At 60.7% G+C, this 17,981-nt stretch overlaps 1 protein-coding gene across 2 annotated transcripts in view; it reads right to left on the bottom strand.

The window, feature by feature from the left end:
* Positions 1-17,981, bottom strand: part of PRKAR1B (protein kinase cAMP-dependent type I regulatory subunit beta) — a 106,587-nt gene that overhangs the window by 17,314 nt on the left and 71,292 nt on the right. For both annotated transcript variants that reach the window (XM_008698287.2, XM_040634618.1), the window contains 4 exons: positions 16,930-16,991; positions 16,446-16,492; positions 7,678-7,836; positions 2,463-2,523 (listed from right to left, as the gene is read on the bottom strand). In XM_008698287.2, the coding sequence (XP_008696509.2) occupies positions 2,463-2,523; positions 7,678-7,836; positions 16,446-16,492; positions 16,930-16,991 (329 nt within the window). The remainder of the gene's footprint in view (positions 1-2,462; positions 2,524-7,677; positions 7,837-16,445; positions 16,493-16,929; positions 16,992-17,981) is intronic.

Raw genomic sequence — 17,981 nt, forward strand, 5'->3', positions numbered from 1 at the left:
CAGAAAGACAAGCCGAGATGCTCTCACAGACACACCCCACCAGCTGTGCTGCCTTTCTCAACATAAACTCTTAAATTCTATTTTGCTTGAATCTAACACAAGAAAAAGAAACCAAGGGTAACTGAGTATTTTTTTCAATGTAAGTTCCATTCCTTTCTAAGAGATTTCCCTAAGAAAGATCATGAAACGAACCAGTCCTCAGGTCAAACCGTATGGAATGCCCGCCCTTTAGGTCAAAAGGGGTAGAAAACAGGCCATTTCAGGTGGCTCGACTCGACAGCGGTGCTGGCTCCCTACGGGTTCTGGGTTCTGGTCCCCGGTGTGGCCTGGCCATCCGCGGGCACCTCGTCCTTCCCCGTCTGCAACAGCCACGTGCCCCAGTGCCCTCCCTGGGCTCCGTGGTGTGTCCCCCACGGGGGTCCTGCCCCACCGCACTCCCCGGCTGCCTCGCGCCGTTCCAGCACGTCGACTCCACGCTCAGCTTGTCCACTTTTCACTTGGAGAAAAAAATCAATCAAAAAAGTAGCATGAACAACATAACCAACCGACATTTGTCCGGAATAAAATCATATGAATATTTTGTCATAATAGCTTCAGATCTGTTAAGGGTTTTTAAATCTTTTAATCTTTTTTTTATCAAAGCACAGCTGACCTTCAGGTCTGTTTTTTGGAGACGTGTAATCCCACTGATGAAATCACAGGCCCCTAACATCACGCTCACCCTGACTTCTCTCCCTCTCCCGAGGCCGTGGCCTCACGCTTTCCGGTAAGAGCCTCACAGATGCGACAGAGGGCTGCTCACGCCATCCACGCCTGCTGCTTTCTGCCTGTGAGGTCTGCGTCCACCTTGGAGTTCTGGCGCCTTCACGCAACTGCACTCCACCCACACGACGCGGCCGACTTCGCCTTGTTTCCGCTCCTAGTCCTCGCGGAAGCCGTGGCAGGGACCGTCCGTGGCCGTGTCTCTGTCCCCTTGCGAGAAACCCCCAACGGCGAAGCTGTATGGCCGGGGTCACGCTGCCCCGGCTTTGCTCCCGCGACCCCGGCCGACTTCCGAGGCTCTGGCCGGGATGCGTCTCCCAGTTCTTCCCTCCACGGCTTGCGAGCCGATTTGCGTTCTGGAGAAATGCTCCTACACAGACGTGCTGTCTGTGTCTTGGACACGCCTTCTTCCTAACTGGGCTCTTGTCTGTGGGTCGCTTGCTCTGAGCTTTTCTCTGTAGTTTTGGCGCCTGTGGCTAGTCTATGCGGCTGCCGTGGCCTTTCCCTCCGTGTGTCCAAGCCTGCTACGAGCTCGTGCAGGGGCCTTCCTCCTGTCCTCCCCTCCAATCCTCCGCTGGAAGGGCAGGCAGCGAGCCCTCTCCTCGTCTCCGTGGCCTGGACAGCAGGCACCAGGCAGAGGGAGAGCCCATCCGGGAGCCGGGGCTGCTCCAGGGCTGAGGGTCAGCCCAGCACCCCCACTGGCTCACACCACACAGGCAGGGGAGCCGTTGCGGGACCTGGACTGCTGCCCCAGTCCTGCGCCCTCAACCGTGAGCGTCAGCCCTTTGCTTCTTTTCCATCCTCACTCCACTACGTTCTTGGAAAAGAAGGCTACCCTTCATTCAGCATCTCTACCCAGCAGCCCGGCCTGGGGCTGCTGCTGGACGGTGGTCTCCTGCGGTTCCCGGGGGCTCAGCACGCGGTGGCCCCTCACCTTCCCAGGCACAGCCCCTCCCCTGGGCTAGAGCCGCCCTGTCCAAAGTGCGAGTTGCCAGCCACCTGTCACGGGCCGGGCACAGATAAGGAACAGCTGCAAGTCCTGCCAGACAAGGCTGGTCTGTTTCAGCCCATGATGGCCACACACGCCCTGCAGCCTCACAACACTCAGAAACTCGTGCTGGTGACAACGTTGTTGACACTCCTGAAAATCAACGGAGGTGGAGCCATCGTGTTTATCAGACCCCAGGACAAGGAAGGGCAGAAATGCACCAGGAGAAACCATACTTAGGAGAGCACCAAAACAGGTCAGGGGAAGGAGCTCAGCACAGTGGGCCATGTTTACTACAACACGAGATGGGACTGCAGCTCAGACTGACGGACATGCAGGGACGGCTGGAGGCGACACTGGTGGCGGACGGACGGACAAGAGGGGCTCACGGGATGAGGGCACAGACACTTGAGGAGAGCATAATGGCGCCCTAGGGGCTAGACACAGAGCTCTTGGTGTGTGTGTGTACACGTGTGACCGTGCCTGTGTGTGCATGTGTGCTTGTGCCTCTGTGCATACACGTATGTATGTGTGTGAGCGTGCCTGTGTGTGCATACATGTGCTTGTCCCAAGCTTGCACATCACCAAGGGCGCTGAACCTGCCAGGCATGCAGGGAACGTGGAAATAGCTGAGGCCAGCAGGCAGGACTCAGACGAGACTGGAGGAGGCCACGTGGCACAGAGCGTCGTACACAGGGCCGGGGCCACTGACCCAGGATGGAGACCTTGCTGAGAAACTCCTCATACATCTTGCGTTTTCTCAGTGTGCTGCCCTGTTTGGGAGAAAGAAGACAGAGAAGGTGGGTCTTCATGCCTGAATCCTTTCAACATCTCCAGATGTCCCCCAGTGACTCTGAACTCTTAAAAGGAAACCCTTTGAGGGTTCTTGGAGGCCCCTCAGAGACCCCACCCTGCACCTCCCACCGCATCCAGGTAGCTGCACCTCCCCGGGCCGGCCTCAGTGACCTCATCCGGCCTGGGCCAGTGACGGGTCCACACAATGAGCACTCAGCCGACCAGAGTCCTGTGCTGGGCTTTCCATGTGCTGAGGGCAGGTGTCCCCAAGGCAGGATGGCGAGGGGCGCTGTCTGAGCAGGCTCACCATATCCCCACACCTCCCCCGGACACATGCATCTGGAGAGACTCTGGGGCCGGCAACAGAACCACATGGGTGATGCGTTAGAGAGGGGGCAGCCAGCGTCGGTGACGTCTCTGGACCACATGTGCCTAAAACCGGTGCTTAGGGAGAAAAGCCAATGAGCTGCTTCTTTTCCAAATGCTGGCTGAATTAAGACAAAACCAGCAAGCAGGGCCCCATCAGCCTTTACGTGAATTAGAAGTGAGAATCCACTCCAAAAATTAGAATCAGACTGTGAATTAGAAAAAGGCACATCCCAGTGAGCTGGTGGCCTAAGCAAATAAGAAGGAGGCCCAGCCTCCCAGCAGCCAGCACCAGCCTGACAGGTAGAGAGCAGCCTGGACTTCAGCCCCCCTCCCTGCTGCCCAGGGCCTTTGCACAGTGCACACACTCCACAACTATGCATGGTAGCCCTGCCAATGAGTACTGGTAAGTACTGCATGTTCAGAAAACAGGGACGTGCAGTCCACCAGCAGCCGCATCCATCGATGGGAGCTGGAAGTTCATCAGCAATGTGAAAAGGATGGAGAGTCCAGTGACCGCAGAGCAGACACCCAATGTGGAAAGAGGTGGGAGGAAGGATGGTGACAGTGAAAAAGTGCTCAGGCCAAGGCAGCAGTGTGTCCTCCAGACACTTGGGCCTGCCCAACCTTGTGAGAGTCCTGTCAGATGAGGGCATGATTACCCTCATCCCCAGAGGAAGAGGCAGGCTCAGAGGGGCAAGTGACCACCTAGACGGGATCCCAGGAACAGGAATGAACCCAGACTGGGCTCTACAAGTCCCGAAGCTTGGTGATGAAGGTGATGGTGTTGATGGTGGTAGTGATGGAAATGGTGCTGATAGTGCTGACGGTGATGGTGGTGATGATGGTTAATTATGGTGATGATGGTGATGATGGTGGTGATGGTGACGGTGATGATGGTGACGGTGATGGTGGTGGTGATGGTGTTGATGGTGATGATGGCGAGGATGGTGATGACGATGGTGAGGATGATGGTGAGGGTGATGGTGGTGATGGTGTTGATGGTGATGATGGTGGTGATGGTGGTGATGGTGGTGATGATGATGATGGTGGTGATGATGATGATGGTGGTGGTGGTGATGGTGGTGGTGATGGTGATGATGGAGATGGTGATGGTGGTGATGGTGATGATGGTGATGGTGATGATGGTGATGGTGGTGATGGTGATGGTGATGGTGGTGATGGTGATGATGGTGATGGTGGTGATGGTGATGATGATGGTGATGGTAATGACGGTGGTGATGGTGGTGGTGATGGTGATGATGGAGATGGTGATGGTGGTGATGGTGATGGTGGTGGTGATGGTGGTGATGATGGTGGTGATGGTGGTGATGGTGATGGTGATGGTGGTGATGGTGATGGTGTTGGTGGTGATGATGATGATGGTGGTGATGGTGATGATGATGGTGATGGTGATGATGGTGGTGATGATGATGATGGTGGTGATGGTGATGGTGGTGGTGATGGTGATGGTGGTGGTGATGGTAGTGATGGTGGTGATGGTGTTGGTGGTGATGATGGTGATGGTGTTGGTGGTGATGATGGTGATGGTGGTGATGGTGATGATGGTGAGGATGATGGTGGTAATGATGATGGTGATGGTGGTGGTGATGATGGTGAGGATAGTGAGGATGGTGATGATGATGGTGAGGATGATGGTGGTGATAGTGATGGTGATGGTGGTGATGGTGATGATGGTGGTGGTAGCAGTGATGATCCTTCCCCAGCACAGTGGAGGAGAGCTGACAGCAAGGATCAGTACATTCACATTCCAACTCCAGATCACCCATAACCCCCCCACACTCTTAGCCCAGTCTCATCCCCTCTGGGCCTCAGTTTCCCCATTAGGAGAATGGATAGTCAGCACCATGTTCCCTGCATCTTGGACCTGGGCTCCTCCCCACCTTCCTCCAGACCTCCCACCACGGCTCTGCTGCGCCATCCCCACCTCAGTCCAGCAGGCTCCTTGTCTGCTTCCCACTGAGACATTGATGTGCCAAGCGGGAGGCACCCCTTGGGCACTCTGTGCCAGAGAGGCTGGCGCGTGACCCCTGCTTCAAGGGTAGGGGTGGCCTGAAGTTTTCCATTCTTCACGCAGGGAGTGGGCACCCCACACCTGACCCAGGAGGGACGGGCAGGGGGGGCACAGGCAGTGCTTACTGACCCCAACCTCGCTGCAGATGAGGACATGGAGCCTGGCCTTGCTCAGTGGCCTCGCCGAGCTCCCCATCCCTCTACGCCACGCGGAGCAGCAAAGGGAAAAGAAGGGATGTTCAAGGGAAGCTTCTGGATCAGATGTCCTGGGATCCCTATCACCTGAGCGCACAGGGAGGGGCCCTCTTCCTGGAGACACTCCTGGCGGTTCCCGCCGCCCCCCCCTCCCCGTCCACCCCCTGGCAAGTCCCAGTTTAGCACCAAGTGAATGCATGGTGGGTCCACTTTGCATGACGGAGGAGTCCAAATCCATCCAAACCCAGGACTGATGCAAACACGGGTACTGTCCTGCAGGACACTCCCTTCCGGGTCAGCCAGCACTATCATTTTCTTTCCCGAGACACAGAAGCTCCGCAGACTCCCAGCACAGCCACGGCTATTCTTAGCGTCCAGGGATCCAGAATTAAGATGGAGGAAGTGCCAGCTGCCTCGGTGGTTTGGGAACTTCCCTGAATACAAGGTTCCAGCCACAAAAATCCCACAGCCGAGAAGGACTCAGAACTGGGGATGGTGAGAAACAATGGCTTATGCAACATGAGCCAGGTGCACGCAGAGGGGACTGCGGGGCGGACAGAAGCTGCTGGGCCCTTGCCCAGACCTGCCCCTGCCTGTGGGAGGGAGGGGGGAAGGTGCCTCCGGGCTCCCCACCTACGCGGCACACAGCCTCTCCAGGAGAAAACAGGAGCTAGCAGGTTGAAGATGAAGAGGAGAGAAAGCTCCACTCCGGAGGCAGGGACACTCAGCTGCTCACTCCTGTTGTGCCCACGGCTCTAGAAGAGCCCCTGGCTCACAACGGGCAGTCAGTGCTTACTGAGTGCACAGATGACGGGCTCCTCATGCGCACAGAGCCTGATCAAACAGTCGCCCCCAAGACTGCGCTGAATTCTCCCTGTGTCGTGAAAACGGGGGTGTTGCAGTGGGACCATGGTGGGCGGAGGGCGCCGATGTTCCCGAGAGGAGGGGCAGCCTGAGCGGGACCCCATCTCCAGTCTCCGCCTGACTGAGCCCTCCCTGGGGCTGTTTTAAACCACTCGCGGACTGTCCCCAGGCCTCCCCCAGAGCACCCCGGCATCACGGCCCCTCCCTGGAAGTTGCACCATCCAGACCAGTCTGGGGGAGACAGTCAAGTCCCGGGGAGCAGGTGGGGGAAGCCAAAGTTCTCCCGGCAAGGAGCTCGCCCCAGTCACTTCCCTCTGGGAGAGTCGGGACCCCTCCTGGAGTTCAGACCCTATGAGAGCTGGGTCTGAGCAGACCCCGTCCCCAACCCGCCCGGAAAAGCACCTGGACCAGCCGTCATCACCAGGCAAGCCTAGGTGGCTGAGGAGTGAGACTTCCCAAAGGCCAGGCGCTCGGCTCCAGTGTCCTCTGCCCAGGGATGGGAAGGAACAGAGACCCTCGACCATGCTGGGATGTCCTCGGCCAGTGCGGCCAGCCCAGAGCCTTCTGGCTTCCCAGCTGCTCCCAGGGTAGGATGGTTTCCACCCTCTCCAGGACAGGCCCCAACCTGAGTGGGAGCTCCTCTGTTCAAACCCCTGCAGGGCGCCCACAACACACTCGGGTGGGAGCTGAGGGCTCTGCGTGAGCCGTACCCGCCACAGGACCCCAGCATCCTCACCCACGGTGGTCTGCCCGCTGCTCCACGAGCATCCAAGCTCACGCCGCAGGGCCTTTGCCCAGACACTCTTCTCCTGGATGCGCTGGTTCCTTGCGCGGAGGCCTCTGCCCCAACGCCACCTTATCCCAGGAGGAGTTCTTCCAGGCCTTTCTATAAAACAGCAACCCCTCCCCACCTCGCAGGCCCCTTGCCCCCTTCTCTGCCGTAATTTTCTCCAAGGAACTGTCGCCACCCAAGGATCGTATTTGTTCCCTGACACCTGAACCAAACACGCTGGCTTCCCAAGAGCAGGCGCTGCCTCTGTGATGCGCCGACCTCAGCACCGAGAACAGCGCCTGGCAGGCGGTGTGTGTCGGAGGGGCGCGCGGCGGGCACAGGCAGGGTCTGCTTCCTCCCCCCCGGGGAGGGTCTCCCTGCTCACAGCTCCCTGTGCCCCCGACTGCCGCACAGGGGCCTGCACCCACTGCCCTGCACCAGCTAAGAATGCATGTGGCTGCACCGGAGAGAAAACCTAAAATGACAGGGGCAAAAACGCCTGGGGGATGACCTCCACACAAGGCCATCTGGGGCCAAGCAGTCAGGCCCCACTGTGCTGGGGCCACCAGAGAGATGTGGGCTCCCCACATCTCTCTGCTCCACCTGCTTCACGAATGAGTTCCATCCTCAGAGTCACCTCATGGTCCAGAATGGCAGCTGGAGCCCCAGCCATCAGAACCCCATTCCAGACAGCTGAAAGGAGATAGGGAGGGCAAAGGGGCTTCCCTAGCTGACTGCTTACCTTTTAAGAACTTTCCAGAATCCCTCCCACATTTTTAGCACCCCACCAGGCCTTATCTATCACCCCCCCTTGGACAAAGCCAGGTTCCTGCAGGATGATTGGCTGGGAGTGTGCCAGACCCCCAGCGGGCTGCAGCTCCTGGGCCAGGGGGCCACTCACCATGAGGATGCGCCGGTAGCTGTCCCGGTCGATGCCCCAGAGCTTGAGGTCCGTCTTGGCCTTCACGGTGGCTGCCCTGGGGGTGCCATAGATGAGTGCCAGCTCCCCAAAGCTGCCCCCTTCGCTGATGCTGGTCACCCACTCTCCGTTCACATACACCTTCGGGGACAGGGTGAGAAACGTCAGAAAGGTCACAGGGGACGTGTGGGGTCACAGTGGCCCATCCTGCACTGAGAGCCCTCCTCCGCGCCCACCAGAGGGGACCCGGAAAGAAGGGGACGTGCGGCAAGAAGGGGACGTGCCTCACCCGCGGGCGCCACTGCCCACTCCCCTGCCCCAGCCTGTCCTGGATCCCTGCCAGCCATGCTGCCCGCCTCAGCCGCAACACCGTGCAGAGCCGCAGCTGGACGGACATGATGGTGCCCTGAGTCCCTGCCCTGCGCCGGCGGTGAGCCCGGCCTGGGCGGGATGTGGACACACCATCCAGGGACCCCGGTCTGTGCAGAAGCCCTGCCTGCCTCCCTGGCCGGCCTTCGGTTCAAGTCCTCATGAACGTCGGATGGGCCTCGGGGCCCACCTCCCCAGCTGCACACGGTGAGTCAGCCTCAGCGCTTCCACGGGCACCCCTGCTGACGCCCTCCCGGCTCTGCCCCCCGCCCGCCTGCCCGCCCGCAAGGAGCCATGCTGACGGGGCCTCCCTGCCCGGGGCCGCAGCACCCAGCTCCCGGGGCCTGGGGCTGGCGGAGACGCTGCCGGGGCGCCGCTGAGGCCCGGCTGAGAGGGGCCCTTTCAGCCTGCGTGGGTGACCCGGCACAGTGCTGCCACTATGCACTGACCCTGCACGTCCCGCATGGCGCAAGAATGGTCCAGATTGTTCATTATGCGGTGCCCATGCAGGCCCCGTTACTATACAGTGACACAACGCGGCTTTATTCCCCCAGCGCGTCAATGAGCTGGAAGAATAGTGCCCATTGCCAAAATGGGTGCGCGTCGGGAAAGAACGACTGCCGTGAGTCATGGACGCGATTCTTACTGAAATCAATGACTCATTATCTGGGCAATAACCGAGGCAGAGAACGCGCATCCGCAAGAAAACACCACGCAGGTGATAACTCCGTAAGGCGGGCGAGCGCGGGTCCTGGGAGGCCCGGCCGACGGTGAAGCTGGCTGGGAAGGCGACGACGGCTGCACAGAGGCGAAGCCGCCCGCGGGGGCCTGTGCGCATGTCCCCGAAAGCCTCCTCCAGGCCGGCGGAGCGCAGAGTGCCTGTTCCTGGCCTGTGTTCTCGGGCTCCCGCAAGCAGGTGGGGCCGCCGGGTCCCCGCGAGAGGAGTCGCCAGCTTCCGCACGACAAGGCCCTCGAAGCACAGGACAATGGCCCGTCCTTCCCCCGAGGCAGGGATGCGTGATTCAGGAGTTTTAGGGACCACACAGACAACATCATCCAGAGCCTACGCCCCGGGTCTTCTCCAAAGGGCTCGAGGGCCGAGGAGAGGGGGCGGTGACAACTTCTCAAGGGTCCTGGCAACCTGGCCCCAGCAGGCCCTCCCCGCACTCCGCTTCGCTGCGAAATCCTGCCCACGGACGTCTGACTCACAAACACCCGCGTGCCCAGATTCAGCTCAACAGCTCAGTGACGTCGGCACGGCTCCCCCGGGACCCCGCCAGTGACGGGTCCCCTCCAGCGACCACGGCATCAGCTGTTGGGTTCAGTTCTCCGGTTTTCACAGCCACGGAACAGGCGCCCGTCCTGCAGGGAACGCACGTTTCCTGCGACTTCTCCGGGGTGAATGCCGGGGCCCCATCCCTGTGCAAGTGTTGCTACACGCTGCCCCCCAACAGCTGAACCAAATGGCCTCCGACCAGCGCACGGTGCGCATCTTCCCGGCGGCCTCTTCAAGTTGGGGCAGCGACGGGAGCTCGGGAACGTGGCTCTGTGGTCGGGAGACTCTGCCCAACACGGTAGTCGGGGGGACACGGGGGGCCTCCCCCTCACACCTGAGCAGACACGGAAGCCACCTGCCTCGAACAGACACCCAGGGCACGGAGAAAGGGGCTCAGCAGAGCAAGCAGGGCAGGACCCAGGGGACCCAGGGGACCTGGGGCCTGGAATGCATCATCACCAGGGGCTGCCGGGGACCCCCTTCTTGCCCAGAAGCCCAGGCCTCGGAGAACTCCCTGCGAGGCGTCAGAGAAAACCATTGTGCGGAGCCCCAGACGGGCCCAGGACCACACTGCGGGCCGCCCCACAGAGCACAAAGGGGCCATCCTTCTCGGGACACTGGCCTCTGTCACCGCGGCCAGCACAGCCCTGGGCCCCACCCCAGCTGGCACGCAAAGGGGCTACTTCTCGCTTTGTTTCATTTTTTGTTTCTTCTTCTTCTTTTAAAAGAAAAATGGTGGGAGGCCCCACTGGGCTACAGTTATGGTCCCACCATTGACAGCGACTTCTCCGGCTGAACCCAGAGCTCCCACCCAGCCGTTCTGCATTCGTGCATTCATCCATCCGTCTGTCCATCGCCCCCAGTGTGGAGTGAGCGCCCCTCTGTGCCCTGTGCATTCTAACTGCTGGCGGACAGCAGGGGAAGGCAGGCGGGTTCCTGTCAACGGGGACTCACCCACCAGCTGGGAGGAAGACTGCTGGCAAATAATCATACAAACACACATTCATCATGAAGCGCACTCTGGGCATGAAGAGAACAGGAGACCCAGCGTTCAGAAGGACCATGGCAGCGACTGTGCGTAGAGGGCTCTCCGTGAAGGAGAACTTGAGCCAGACCCCAGTGTCCAGGGCCATCGTGCAGAGATGTGGGAGAAGAACAACTGAGGCAGAGGACAGGATACGCAAAGGCCCTGGGGCCACAGTGAAATGGAGGGTACTGGGTGCAGCATGACCAAGCAGGGAGAGATGTCCAGGGGGCAGGAGCCACGTGGGGGAGGGAAGGCCTGGGATGTTATCCTAGAAGCAAAAGGAAGCCACAGAAGGTTCCGGCACTTCATCGGGTTTGTGCTGTGACGTCCCCTCTGGCAGGGTGTGGAGAAGAGCATGGGGCTGTAGAGGGGAGCGGAGAGGGAGCAGGGAGGTCACTCAACAGGCGGCTGTGGGCAGCGGGCCCAGCAATCCCACCGGCTGCGTCAGAGCCCACGGGCCGAGGCCCAGCGACCGGAGTGGCAGCAGGTGGCTGATACGTGGCCCGCACCGCACAGGACGCTTCCGCTCCACACAGAAGGCGGTGGAGACGGCGGTCGGACCAAAGGCACGGGATCCTGCTCAGTCAGATCCCGAGCTGGGGCCCGGGCGTCCGGAGCCTCAGACGCAGACCCAGGGCTGAGTGAGTGTCGCCCACGTGGTGTGCTTGCTGCCTCGCTCCACCACCTTGCTCCGCCGCCTGCCCTCCCTGACCTGGGCATCTTGGGGCAGCGCTCTGCTCCACAGGAAACAAAGACGGGCAGGCGGAAACCGTCTGGACAGTGGAGACAGAACACCAGCATGCAGAGTTATCTGTGTCATCGCAGCAGGCGGGGGCGAGGGGCCGCGTCTCACACACCGGAGCCGACCTGGCACTCAAGCCTGCCGCCCGCTGTTGCTCTGCCTTCACAGATGGTGAGGAAAACCTAACGGCCCGTCTTCTCCCGCCTCCCCAGGCTCCCGCCACAAGCAGCAGGTACGTCCCTGCGGCGAGCATGCACCTGTGACCCGGTCCCTTGGCGGGGCTCTCCACAGGCGCCCTGGAGGGAGCAGAAGCCCCGCCTCTGCGTGCTGCTCTTTGCACCAGGCTCTGTCACCTCGAGCCCCAAATGCCAAATGCCCCGGGGGGGGAGGTATTTGTTGGCTGATGCTCACGACTCCCCCCCCGCCGTCACCCCGCACAGGCGTCCCTCCTGCAGCTCCTGTCCGCAGAACCCGGGCCGCGCAGGTTCCCTCTCCATTCAGGTCCCCTCCAGAGGACCCCAGATCTGTTCCGGTGCATGGCCCTCCCCCACGTCAACAACACGCAGGTGCTCACAGGGCAGGATTTCGCAGACACCCTGAGCACCCCCCCTGAAAATGGAGCAGGTGTGGGGCTTGTATGAAGGTCACCACAGCATGGGGGTGGCTCTGAGTTCCCTGTCCCCCAGGTCCCGAGGACAGTTCTTACCAACTGACCACAGCTGTGCTGCCAGGACCTCAGCAGAGAATGGAAAAGGCCTGCTGGGGTCCCCAGATGCGCTCTGTGGCCAAGCAGGGGTTGGAAGGCCCCAAGATACTGCAGAAAAGCTTCACGGCCGACTCCAGGTGAACCAGTAAGTGACTGATTCACAGAGACATCCTGACCGCACGGGCGGGAGCAGACACCTGAACCCACAGCAGCGAGATGCATGACGGCCGGGGGCGGGCCAGCGCAGGTGTCCACTGATGTGGACAGAGGAACACAGGGTATTCTATCCATACAACAGCCTTAGAGGGACCCGGACCCCTGCCCCACGGGGACGAGCCCCGAGGACGGGAGGCGGAGGGACACCAGCCGGACACAGAAGGACACGCACGGGGACCCCACTCACACGAGGTCCCGGAGTCGTCAGACTCACAGACACACAGAGTAGACAGCAGGGCTGGGGCCGGGGGAGTGGGTGGGGGTCCATGTGTCACGGGGACAGGGTCTCTGTGTGTGGGGATGGAACATTCTGGAGCCAGACGGGGGGGGACGGCCGCACAGCCGCGTGGATGAGGAACGTTCTGGAGCCAGACGGGGGGGGGGGACGGCCGCACAGCCGCGTGGATGAGCTCGGTGCCCCTGAGCTGGACACTTAGAAACGGTGAAGACGGCAAATTTTACGTTATTTGTATTTTACCAATAAAAAACATCAGAGCTCCAGGCAAATGGTGAACTGACGGTGACCCACAGAGCCAGACGGCCAGGCCCTGGGCGCCCTGTGCCAGGGACACAGCTCCGAGGCCTCATGCCCCCCGCCGATGCTGGAAACCGGAGGGAACCGGGTGGGGCAGTAGCCGGAGGGCGGGGGGGGGGGGTCCCAGCACAAAGGAGGGTCCGAAAATAGTGAAGGCCTCGCAGGATTAGGGAGGAGCCAGGCCTCAGACAGAGCTACGTTCCTGAGCCCTAAAATCGGCAGCTGAGTATCCTTTTAAGTAGAAATGCTATGTTCCACGAATAAAACAAATTGGAAGATATTTTTATACTTAGAAAAATGGATTATAGCTCTTGGCAACACGCGCTGCGGTGTCTCTCTGGAAAACCATAATTTAACCGAACCCGGTGCTCTTGGCACGGGTCACCTGGCCGCCCCCCCGGGCACCGCTGGTCAGAGGGCAGCGTCCACCCTGCAGAGGAGGGGGTGCTCAGGAAGCCCACCCCTGAGCCCAGCCAGGCAGAGGGCAGGGTGGGGACCCGGGGGAACCTGCCTCCCGTGGGGCTTCGGCACTTGGTGGGGTCCCCCACCCCCATGGGACCAGCACCGCTGGAGCCTAAGAGCCAGGTCACCCAGGTCGCTCCCCTGCATCCTAGAACGCAGTTTACAGAAACGGGCACAGAAATGCAGGGCTTGGGCCTCAGGGCATCTGGGACAATTTCACGCCGCGAGCAATAATAACAGTAATTATTATAATACATACCCCATAACTCACCCCGGCTAACCAACATGCCACTTTTTCATCCCAGATTCCTGACTGAGCTCTTTTGATTCCCTTAAATGTGGCCTTCACCCACAATGCGGCGCTGCCCAGCACGTCCCACATCACAGGAGGGCTCCCCGTCTGCCCTCCCCGCTGGGAACCCGAACAGGCCGGTGGGGGACCCCGACGGGCATCGCGGGGCAGCCCCACAAGTCACTGCCTGTCCCTTCAAGGCTGGCTGGCCCAAATTTGAGACTACAGCCGGACGAAGACACCCACCCACGGGGCGCGGACACCCCGGCTCAGGCGAGCCAGGGTCCAGCGAGCACCTTAAAGCTGCCTTTGTACCTGAGCCTCTGAGGCCAGGGCTGGGGGACTGGACCTGCCAAGACACCATATTTGGAGAACTCTGGTTACAAGAAGGTGACCTCACTTGTCCCACTCCCAAACTGCCTCCATGAGTCCCTGGCCTCAAGAAAAGCCAGCTACGGCACCTGGCACAGCACCAGGTAGCCGGCACAGGGAGGCTGGGAACGGCCTGTCGGCCCCTAGCCCATCCCAAGGGGGCCCTGGGGCTGGGCTCTGGGACCTTCCTCGGGGGCGGGGAGGGGTCCTGTCAGGATGAGCAGTCCATCCTACCTCTGAAGGTGCTGGGGGCAGTGGGGCAAGACAGCGGTACTTGACGGTTTGCAAGGAGACACCATCCTGTTGGACCCGTGAGCACACTTAGATCAATGTCCGGGTGGGTGTGAGGAGGCGAACGGCCCACGCTAAGCGGCTGAGTGGCAGGAGCAGGGCTCGGCCCGGAGCTGCACATCCAGCACGGCAGGGCCCACGAGCTGCTGACGGGACCCTCCCTCGGGCCCACACCCTTCCTTGCCCTCGCATCTTCAAGGGCTTCCTGCCCGGCACCCGGCTGCAGGCCCCCTTCCTGCTTCAGAGCGGGGGTCTTTGCAGTGTGTGTGCGGGGAGGAGGAGGAGGCAGGGCTGGGGTCTGCCTAGGGCGATGGTCACAGCGGCCAGGAGAGAGTGGATTAATGGGGGAAGAAGGGGGCAGAGACACAGCATCCCAGAGCCTCCACCTGACCCCACGGCGGTCAGTGATGAGGCCTCAGCTCTTGGGCCCAAAGGCTGAGGGGCATTTGACCATCTGATGCCTTCCCGCATGGGCCAGGGAAGGGCATCTCACAAGACCCCAATGGAGGCCCTCCAGGCTCCTGGAAAGAAACAGCGAAGAACTCTGGGTGAAAGGTCTGCCATGTCCCACATCTGCTCACCTAGCAAAACCACAGGTGTGCTCAGAATTCCCCAGGGTCCTTCCGGCTCTCATCTTTGCCCAAGCCCTGGTGATATGACTCGACTCAGTCTTCTGAAGATGTGTCCCAGAATTGAATTAGGAGACGCCTAAACTTCCATGAACACACGAGAGGAAGAAACGCAGGAGCCAAGATCTGGATCTAGGCAGGGCTCCCCATGCAGCAGGAAAGGTCCTGGGTCATCAGCAGAGCAGTCCGAGAGAGGAGCGGGGCATGGCTCTGCCTGGACTGGGAGGAGCCAGGCGTGGGCAGGGTCTTGACAGTGCAGAGGAGTTCGCAAGGAAGGTCAGAAGAACAGAGGGACAGGAGGAGTAAAGACCCAGAGGCAAGACACTGACTGGCTACTTTTCTGCTTATTATCCACCTCCCCAAAACCTACAAGCCGGAGGACAGGGGCCATGTGCCCTCAAGTGATTTCTCCACACATAGGGAGAGAGCAGCAAGCGTATGAGCAGGNNNGTAAGCAAGGCAAGGAGGGCAGACAGGCTTCTTGGGAGAGAAAGGGGCAGTGAGAAGGACGTGGGAGAGCCAGGCAGGACGAGCACCACGTGGGAGGACGTGGATCTGAGCCAGGAACACGCCGACCCCACCTCCCCACGGGCCGCCTCTGTCCTTGGTGTCTCGGAGAGGTCCGGGGGGGCTGCCAGGCAGGGGCGCTGGCTGCGTGCTTGCCCGTCTTCCCTATTTCCTGCTTTAACCTACAGCAAAGACAGCAGGAGCTGACTCTGTGGGCTGGCAGCCCTCTGTGGCTGTGGGCGGCCCAGGGCCGCGGTCTCCCACCTCAGCTCCCTTCTTCGGTGGCAAACAGAAGCTCAGCACCAGGCCCCGCGCTCAGTACAGAGCAGCTGGGGTCCCCGAGGCAACTCTGTGTGGCCCTTTGCTGTGAGACCCCGGCCGTGAGTCACTTCCTATGCCATCAGCTCCGGAATTTGGGAGCTGGAACACGGCAATACCAGCCCATGTCAGTAAATTCGCTCAGGAGCCCGGGGGAGGGCCCCCACCTCGAGGGCAGGCGTGCAGGGCAGGGGAGGCGTGGAGGCCCAGTGGTGACCAGTGTCACTGCAGACTGAGCTGAGTCATCACGGAAGGAGGCTACCCGGGCCACAAACCAAACCATGGGGCCAAATGCACGTGCTGACGAGGGACGTTGGAGGGAGGCCGACAGAGGAGCAGCAGGGAGCAGTGACGGTCCTGCAGAGGCAGCAAGGTGCCCACGGATCGCCGTAAGTGAGAGAACACCGCGGGCTCGGGCCACCCTGTGGCTGCAAAAAGGGCTTGGGCATGATTCAAAGAGAAGCCCATCAGAGGGCTTCACTCGAGCCTGGCCCCCTCGGCTGCTGTCGACAAGGCCCTGTGAGGACGGCCGCCTGCACGACCCAGGGAGGGAGGCCCTCAGCCCTCGGGCAGGGGCCCCGCGGGAGCCAGGGGCACGCGGCTCCAGGCATGGGGCTCCTTCACGCTCGGCAGGTCCACGGCCACGTGGGCCCTTAGCCCAAGACCGGCGAGGTGGATGGAGCAGGGGGAGTGGGGACAGGAGGAAAGGCTGTTCTGCAAGAGGGTGGCGGCACCACAGCCACGGTCGGGGCCTCTGGGTCTGTAAACACTTGGCTCCCGCCCGCCTGACAAAGCGCGGACGGCCACGGCGGTGGCAGAGGCCTGCATCTGCAGCCCCCGTGTCGGGCAGAGCCCGGCCGAGCTGTGAGGACCGCCGTCCGCAGGCACAGGCCCTAACGCCACGCTGCACTTCGAGATTGTTATCCTGCCTTTTAAATGAAAGCTGCTATGTCACTGACCTGGCCGTGGCCAGGGCGCTCTTTTCCAGAACAGATAAGAGATACTCACATCTACTTCTCCTTGGTCAATCACATAGAAGTTATCTCCTTCGTCCCCTGGAAGAAAGAAAGCAGACGATGCGGAGGGTACCACGTGTGGCGCCTCTGGCCTCCCTGTACGCGGTACCTGCAGCCTCGCTTCACGGAGGCCAAGCACCTCTGGGTCCCAACTATTGTTTCCTTAATTTTTTAAAAATGGAACTTGTACAAACACCACGATAGTCTCTCTCTCACACACACACACACACACACAGTGACGTGGCCGGCACATGCTCCCGTGGCACGGTCACCCGTGTCTCGCGTGTGGTGGGGCACCTGCAATCCACACCTGGCCCATCCCAGGGTTCGACTCTGTTAACGGGTGTGCAAAGCAACGTGTCTGGTCTTATTAGTGACCTTCCTTGAGGGCAGACCACGGGTTTTGTGTTCACACACTAGGCACGCCCCACGGCCCGTGGCCCCGGCGCTCTGGCTCAGAGAAGCAGGGAACATACCTTGCTGTATGACGGTCTCCCCGGCAATGTGCGTGACAGGGAACATGGCGTCGAAGATGTCACTGGAAGAGAAAACACACCACAACTGTCAGAGTTGAAGCAACACGGATGGGCGGAAGCCACCGCATCACCTCATGGGGAGCAACCGGCTCGGTTCCCCCGGGAAAATGGAAAAAGGAAATCAGGGCCCTTCGTGACCCTGCTGCCCAGGCACCAGCCCAGCACCAGGGGTTGCTTCTGTGGATAGAAGGAGTCTATCTATGTAATCACTGTGTACACATTGCTTTGGACACAAAATACAAAGTAACAACATTGGCAAACATGATCCTACCAGAGCACGGCTTTCCGCATGCTTCCCGAGGGGAGGCGCTTCCCCTCGAGGGGCGTCCTGAGACCCCAGATGCAGAACAGTGTGTTAGACGCACAGAAGCTGGTGAGTCTGATGCACCGGCCGTGCCAACAAGCAGCCTGGACACGTAATTTCCTAAATGTGGCGGTGGAACGGACCCAACCAGGAGGATGCGGACAGCGGGGAGGTGGAGTGTGCCCACTGGGGACCTTTCCTCCCTGCTGACCGCAACCAGAACGCAGTGTCAGAGGTCAGCCTCTTGCTCCTGAAATGCACTGGCCGCCTTCAGGGGACGGCACCCACCACGGGCTCCCCTCAGCGGGAAATGCACCCCGCACAGCTCAGGCCGGACTGCCGCCTCTAGCCTGGCTGCTGAGACAGAAGAGTCTTGCGAACCTTCACCCGACTGCTCAGGCTGGACCAACGTCAGAGGACCACACAGGTGCTGAGAGCCGAGCCGCCAGGAGGAAACGCAGAATCAGAGACGCAAACCCCCCTGTGCCCTGCGGTCCCCAGGGCCCAGGAAAACTAACAAGTCCTTCTTAAAGTAGTAGCTGTTTTCACCCCAGGGGCGAGGGGACTGGTGGGGGACAGGGGCCCCTCCAGCCCCATCCTCCCCCAACGCAACCTGGTATCTGTCCCCTGGCCCGGCTGCCCTTCTCCGACACACCTTCCCTGGCGGGGGGGGGGGGGGGGGGGGGGG

The sequence above is a fragment of the Ursus maritimus genome, unplaced genomic scaffold (assembly GCF_017311325.1).
Source record: "Ursus maritimus isolate PB19 unplaced genomic scaffold, ASM1731132v1 scaffold_2, whole genome shotgun sequence".
NCBI classification, from domain to species: domain Eukaryota; kingdom Metazoa; phylum Chordata; class Mammalia; order Carnivora; family Ursidae; genus Ursus; species Ursus maritimus.